This window comes from Herpailurus yagouaroundi, unplaced genomic scaffold (assembly GCF_014898765.1).
Source record: "Herpailurus yagouaroundi ecotype Mexico unplaced genomic scaffold, PumYag 77, whole genome shotgun sequence".
In the NCBI taxonomy this organism is placed as follows: Eukaryota; Metazoa; Chordata; class Mammalia; order Carnivora; family Felidae; genus Herpailurus; species Herpailurus yagouaroundi.
The window spans coordinates 17,967,550-17,975,230 of record NW_024412388.1 but is presented as its reverse complement, the minus strand read 5'-3'; the positions used below and the strand labels follow the sequence as shown (position 1 = coordinate 17,975,230).

General features: G+C 54.2%; 1 protein-coding gene across 1 annotated transcript in view; it reads left to right on the top strand.

The window, feature by feature from the left end:
- The window catches only part of MYOM3 (myomesin 3), a 33,671-nt gene that overhangs the window by 3,712 nt on the left and 22,278 nt on the right, over nt 1–7,681 (top strand). Inside the window, exons 6-9 of the mRNA XM_040464921.1 lie at nt 640–693; nt 1,078–1,205; nt 3,855–4,038; nt 5,417–5,591. Coding sequence (XP_040320855.1) covers nt 640–693; nt 1,078–1,205; nt 3,855–4,038; nt 5,417–5,591 — 541 coding nt within the window. The remainder of the gene's footprint in view (nt 1–639; nt 694–1,077; nt 1,206–3,854; nt 4,039–5,416; nt 5,592–7,681) is intronic.

Below are 7,681 nucleotides of genomic sequence, written 5' to 3'. Positions count from 1 at the left end.
AGGAACTGCTAGTCTGATGGAGGAGACACAGTCTCAGGAACCCCTAGGCTGTTGGAGGAAGTGCAGTGCTGTCCTGAGGAAGCCCTAGCCCAAAGGGGAAGGTATAGCTAGTCTGATGAAAGGAACATGAATCTGCCCACAGGAGATGCTAAACTGAGGAAGGACCACAACACCTTCTTCAGATGCCCTTAATCTGAAGGAGGAAAACAGCCCTGCTTCAGGAGCTGTCAGCCTGGGGGCATGTGGTGGGGGCCCCCCCACTGCCCTTCCAGCCTTGAGGGGTCAGTCTGACTTGGGTTTGCCTCCAGCTCCGCCGTGCCCTAGGCATCCGACCCCAGACACATTACTTCCCTTCTGTCCCCATTTGTCCCAAGAAGACAGAGCACCTCTCAGGGTCTAGAACAGCAGTGTTCTGCTTTAGACCCCTGAGAGTCTGGGGGTCAGACAGCACCTGCTTGAGGTCAAACAGGGAGGAGCTCAGAAGCCAGGACTGGGAACAGGGCGAGGAATCAGCTCCCAGAGTTGGCAGGTCCTGCCCTGACCTCTCCTGCCCTAGCCCCCCACCACACACAACCTCTGCACCCCCTACTTCTCCCCCAACATGCTCCATTCCCCAACGTGCTCCATTCTCCACCCTAGAGATCCCCTTTGACCTGGGAAACAAGATCACGGTCAGCACAGATGATTTTGAAGGTACGTGTGAACCTCCTAACCCTTTGCCTCACGATTCCAGCTTCCTTTTGGTTCTGGAAACTCTGGGACACAAACTGGCAGAGAGGCAGAAGCTGTCCACGTATGGGGTGTGGGGAGGGGAGGGCGGTGAGGTCCAGTCGGAGGAGGCCAATGTTCTCAGGTGACGGTGGCCCATCTTGCTGTGCCCCTTGTAGAGGAGGTAGCATGTTGGGGAAAGTCCTGGGGAGGATATTGGGAGACCTGGCTTCTCGCCCTGGCTGTGCCTGGCCTTGCTGGGTGACCTGGAGCAAGTTCCTACCCCTCTCTGGGCCCGTTTCCTCCTCTGTGAAACGAGGGGTCTCTGACGGCCCACCCGTCTCTGCCCCTTGATGACTCTGATTCCAGACTTTGTGACCATCCCCTTACCTCCGACCAATGTCCACGCCAGTGAGATCCGTGATGCCTACGTGGTTCTCGGCTGGGATGAGCCAAGGCCTCGGGGCAAAGCCCCACTGACATACTCTCTGGAGAAGGTATGGAGACTCCAAGGGCCCCAGCCCCAGGCTAGGCTGAAGAATAGGCATGCTGTCACCCGGGGAGGTGTGGGGGAGCTGGGAGAAGCACCGAGAGACCACAGGCAGTGTCCCCTAGAAGGGAATCCCTGCCTGGAAGGGCTGAGATTGGCCCTACACCGGGGCAGACCTTTTGAGGTGACCTCAGCCCTCCCAGGCCAGTTACTGGCGGCAGCTCCCGAGGCCGTTCATGGAAATACACAGAATTAAGGGACACAGACCACAATAACAGAAGTACAATCCACCATTTCCGGGGTAGCTCCCCGCCCCCAAGTCTGGCTGGCATGGAGTCACACATCCAGTCAAGCCCCTCTTCCTGGCCAGGGCCACACGGGGAGGGTACCCTGGAGCCAGGGTCACGGCCAGCCGCACTCACTCAGCGGGGGGGCGGGGGCGGGTAGCGCTGGAGGCAGTTCTCAGCCAGACAAAGTGGGGGCAGGTGTCTGGGGATGCGGGCAGCTCATCGGGAGTGGATTTCACAGTGGAGGGGAGGCAGCTGGCAGAGTGGAAAACAGTGTGGTGTTAAGATCAACTCAAATCCTGACTTCTGCTGTGTGAGCCAGTTTCCTGAGCTCCCTGAGCCTCAGTTTCCTCCGGCATCGAACAGAGGGTGAAATAAGACGCGGCACACAGCTGGGCCCGCGGCTCTGGGCCTGTAGACACGTCCCAGGGACACGTTCTTGACTCCGACTCCCCCAAAGGAAGAGACCAGAGTTACCTTCTCATTACTTGCTGCACACGGCCCGGCACGTAGTAGGGGGACAGCACAGGGTTAGCGAAAGTTCGGGTTGTTCAAATGGGCCTCTCTTTGCACACGCACGGGTGATCCTGTCTTTCCCACATAGGAAAGCCATGCATCGTTGAGGACTTGCTTTGTGAGGCTCTAGCCATGTGATGGTTCAAATGTTGGGGTCAGATTGCCTGGGTTCAAATCTGGTCTCTGTTACTTACTAGCTGTGTGACCTTGGGCAAGTTAGTTAGTCTCTCTGTGCCTCAGTTTCTTCTTCCGTAAAAGAGAGCTAATAACCGTACGCACCTTAGAGAACCAATATGAGGATCAAATTAATTAAAGTACACGAGGACTAGAATAGAACCTGGCCCACAGTAGGTGCTCAGCAACATTGCCTGGTTTTTATTGGGATTTTCTTTCCCCTAGCTGGGTTCTGGACTACTGACAGGCAGGTGGGCCTTGGGAGGGGAAAGCACAGAGAGGGCAGGGTCAGTGAGCTCCCCCAGTGCTTCCGGGTTTTAACTGCCATACCCAGCGGTAGTGGCCTCTGGGCGTCTTACTCACCTGCCGCCCCCCTCAGCCCTTCACCCTCTATCTGCCCAGAGACGCAGCATCTATGGCTGCCTTTTGGGAGCCTTATGCTGTGAAGAGGAAGCAGGTTGGAGGCACCCACACCCGAGCTTAAATACCAGACACACCAGTTATTAGATGCGTGACTTTCAGTCAAGTGACCGAAATTCCCTGAACCCAAGTTTTCTCATTGGTGGGGAAATTAACACGTACCTTGCAGGGTTATTGTGAGAATGTATTCATTGCCTCACTTGTTGGTCCCACAAACATAGATTGAGCACCTCCCATGTACCAGTGCTGTTCTGGGCCCTGGGGGTTTGGCAGTGGATAAAACAGACAAACCCCTGGCTCGTGGAGCTGAGATTCGAGTAGGGGGTGCAGGATGGGCGGTAAAGAAGATAAATCAGGAAAATACTTAGCACATTAACTAGTGGGAGGTGCTAGGGAGAAAGACAGAAAGCAGGGAGAGGGGTTGAAGTATTTGGGGGAGGGTTGGCTGACTTTTTGGATGGGGAGCTGGGGAGTCCTCTCTGAGAAGGTGAGTTTTGAATAAAAACCTAAAAGAAATGAGGAGACTAGCAGAGATTTCTGGAGGGAAGAACATCCCAGGCAAAGACACCAGCAAGTGCAAAGGCCCAGAGGCAAGAGCTGGGCCTGTTGCCATCCGGAAGATCAGGGAGGCTCAGGGGGAAGGGAGAAGTGGATGTGGCCAGATGGGTAGCAAGGGTCAGGCCATGAAGAAGCTTCCACCCTGAGGGAGATGTCAGATGGACAGATGGGGATGTGATCTGACTTGTGTTCTGAAAGGATCCTTCTGATTGTCATTTAGAGAAAAGAGTGACGTAGCTCAGGTGAGAGATGATGGTGGTGATGATGATGATGATGATGTTGATGGCTTGGATCAAGGCTGTAGCAGGGGTCAATAAGGTGATACACCATGTTGGTTTCTGGATAGATTCTGAAGGGGGAGCCAACTGAATTTGTTGATAGAGCATATTTGGGACGTGAGGGTCAGAGGGAAGGAGCCTAGGATGGCTTCAGGGATTTTGGCCTGAGCAATTAGAAGGATGGGTCCCACCAACCAAATATGGGCGGGTTTGGGGGCAAGATCCAGAGTCAAGTTCTAGACATGTTGAAGGTGAGATGCTCAGTAGGCATCCAGGCAGAGATGTTGAGGGGATAGGGGATCCAGAACTCAATGTTCAGGGCCAGCCTCGGCCGGGGGTTAGAAGTTAATGAGAGCTGTGTGGGCACAGAGCCCGGTCCCAAGCAACTGCTTAACTAATGCGGGTTTCTTTCCTTTGTCACAGTCGGTCATAGGTAGTGGCACCTGGGAGGCCATCAGCTCAGAAACTCCTGTGAAATCTCCAAGATTCGCTCTTTTGGATCTGGAGAAAGGGAAGTCCTATGTCTTCAGAGTGCGATCAGTAAACCAGTATGGCATGAGTGATCCATCGGAGCCCAGCGAGCCCATCGCCTTGAAGGGGAAGCCAGGTACCCATGTGATGCAGGAGAGGGGGGCAGACCAAGCCAGGCCAGGCCGTCAGCATCCAGAGCGGGGACTCACCGCTGCAGAGACAAAGCCATGCTCCATTCCCTGTCCCTGACCCCTTCTGCCTATCACGAAGCTGACAAGCAGCATGATCTCAGCCCTGATCTCAGAACATCAGGAATCAACGTTTCTCTGGGTGGGGAGCTCGTGAGAGTATGGAGACTTTTTCCAGATCAGCAATTCACAGGTTGCAGAATCCAGCTGGTCCAGCACAGGAGCTGAGTGCGAACAAGTGGTCCCTCAGTTCTAATGCTGTCCCACTCCAAGCTCTGGCTCCCCAGGCAGGGCGCCTCTCATCAGCAACACAGCACGGGCCTGGGCAAGTCATTTCCTAGCCGCAAGCTTTGGTGTCCTCACCTGCCAAACCTGGTGTTCTGAAAGCCTGGGTACCGCTCCCGCCTCCGGCCCCTTTCAGAGTCTCCCAGCTGCGTCTCCATCCTGGTCCCAACCTCGCAGGGCCCCTCCCTCTTCTGAGGCCCCCGGATTCTGGGGTTCTTTGGTTTTGATAAGATCAGAAGGTTCCCTGCAGCTGTCGCGACTGACTAGCCCTTTAAGGAACCCAGCCGCAGCACGCCCTATCCAAGAAAAGCCTGAAGTGCTGCAGGGCCCCTTTGGGGAAGATAGCAAAGTCCTAGATTTGATCTGTTTCACTAAGTTAGGAAGTATATATATATATATATATATATATACGTGTATACACACACACACACACACACACACACACACACTCATAGCAAGTATGGATGGATTGGTGGACAAGTGGTGTTTTTCTTTAGTCGTGGCCCAGGTAACATGTAGACATGATTCAGAGTCTGGCCAGTGAGCGGTTTGTGATCAGATGTGAGCAGTCTTTGGACCAGAAGGCAGTGTCAGGGCAAAGTTCCTGTATAGTTCAGAAAAGGCGAGGAGAGAAAAAGAGGGGAGAGGGGGAGGGAAGGGAGGAAGAAAAAAAAGCATTTGTCTGTATTGTAAAAGTTAAATTATTATACCAAATGAGAAGACACACACACACACACACACACACACACACACACACACACACGCCAAAGAGAGACAGTGGTGAGGGAGGGAGGGAACGGAGACTAAGGATTAATGAATGGAGGCTTTCAAGAGGAAGCAGAGATGTTCGGAGGTAAGAGGGAGGGAACTTGAGAATAATAGTCTGGGGCTGCCCCTGGGCCCAGGAGGGAATACCCAAAGCCCCAGGGCATGACTGCCACCCCCCTGCCACTCTTGATTGTGGTGGGGGCTCCTCCCAGCCTTTCCCCACATCCCTCCCCTCCCCCGCAGCATCACATCACCCACGTTTCTGTTTTTTAGCTACTCTGCCTCCTCCAGCTCAAGTTCAAGCGTTCCGAGACACGCAGACCTCTGTGTCCCTGACCTGGGACCCGGTGAAAGGCCACCCAGAGCTCCTGGGCTATTACATCTACTCCCGGGAAGCAGGATCATCTGAGTGGCAAACAGTTAACAACAAACCCATCCAGGGCAACAAGTGAGTTTGCCCCAGCCTTCCTGCAAGGAGGGGCCATAAGGACTGTGGCACCTGCCGTTTCACAATATGGCACCGGGCGCTGGGCACTATTCCAAGCTCTTTTCCTATATTAGGTCAGTTCATTCTAACAGCAATGCTCTGAGTTTAGGACTGTTGTTTTTCTCATCACTATGCAGATGAAGAAACTCAGGCATGGAGCTCTTAAGTAACTTGTCAGAGTCCCTTAGCTAGTAGTGGAAAACTGGAACTTGACCGGATGGGCTCTTACTCAGCAAACGCTGGCTGAGGGCTTGCTGCCTGCAGAGGTGACGGACTGGGTCTCGTCTGTCTGGGAGCTTAGAGACAGAGAGAGGCAGAGGGTGCAGCCCGGGAGGCCTGGGTTCGGATTCTGCACGCACCCCTCACTTGCCTGGTGCTCGGGCATGGGTACTCGTTCTTCTGAGGCTGGGTTCCTCATCCGTCATCTGAGCAGGTAGGACCAGACTCTCCTCTCCGCAGAGGCTCCCTCCTCACTCGGTGGCCCTGGTCCTGGCAGTCACAGTGAACCTCGAAGCTTCTGGGCTCCTGACTTCTGTCGGTTTTGAGGTTCTGTGGGGTCAGGGGCTCCCCTCCGTTTCCATCAGATGACTGCCTGGGGGCCCTGAGCACACCTGGCTGGGCTCCCCTTGGCCACCAGCCCCTTGATTATCTTACCCAGAAAAAGGGACAGGACCTGGGGCCCCCACAAGTCTTTGGTATCTCGTGGTCAGCTGTGAGGGGTCACTCATAATTCGTTATGGCTAAAACTTCCCAAGTTGGAGAATCATCAGATTTTTGACAAATTTTGACAAATGTGACCAGGTTGTCCCTAGAATAATATCTCTCCTTCAACTTGCATTTGATGTGCTTCCCTGAGGGGAGGCAAGGGTGGTGAGAGAGTTACTCAAGGTATTGACACATCTGGGACACACGTCACACATGAGGGGTGGCACACTCTTCTGGAACGTCCAGAGAACTCATCACACGTGTGCGTGCTGACGGTTACATATGTCATGGCTGGAAAGAGGCTAACCACCACTGCTCAGGAGTGCTGCCTTGTGTGATGGCATAAAGGGAGCCCCGCTGGACTGGGGGGGTCCGGTCTGCCATACCGCCGGGCCCCACAGAACCCGGCTCATTGTATGCTCCATGTCTGAATGTCCTAATGGATGACTAACGAATGGGCAGACTCTGCTCTGGGACTCAGGAGGCCTGGGCTATGGTCCAGGTGGTGTTTCTAATTGGCCGGGTGCCCTTGGCTCTCCTCTTTCCTTCTGGGGGAGGCCCTCCCCACCGGGAAAGTGCAGAAACTGGACCCTTTGATCCGTAAGGGCCCCTCCGCATTCCGACATTCAACTTCATCCGTACCTCCAAGACAGGGGTAACAACAGTACCTTCTTCTGAGGGTGCTGTGACAAGAGCCTGCGATTACGTGGATTATAGGGAAAGCCAGGGCTAGACCTGCGTGCGTGGCTGCCGTTATTGCTGTCATGGTCACCATCTGTTGTCGGCAGGGGCTGGTCCTGGGAGCCACCCCCAGCCTCCCCTGACCAGGTGCTCCCTGAGCAACATCCCCCCCTCCATGCTCCATCCCTCTCATTGAGGTGTGCTCCCCATGAGACATGCATGTCCCTGAGCAGGGAACTTACTGCTGTGTCAGCAGCTGTCAACACTTGACTGAGGTCCTCAGGTCTCATCGGGGACAGCTGGCTGAGAGAAGCTCCCTGTAGAGCAAGATTTGCTACAGGAAACTGTCGATAAGTGGAAAGAGAGAAAAAGGGGTCTGCCATTTGGGTTTTATCAGGAAGGGGCATTTTTGTCTAAACCAGAGTGTCTCTGGATGTATGTCTCTGGATGACAATTCTCTTTCTGGGTCTTTGACAGGATTCTGTGTTTTAGAATCACAGAATCCATGCAGATAATATGAACCACTGCTGTATTTCAAGGACGAGGCCCAAAGTCCTGGACATACACCAGATAGCACAGTTCAGGGGTTGGCTGCCTGGGCCTTCGGGGGGTAGCTTTCCCAGCATATCTGCATTTTAATGGTGGACTCTGGAAGAGCCACACCC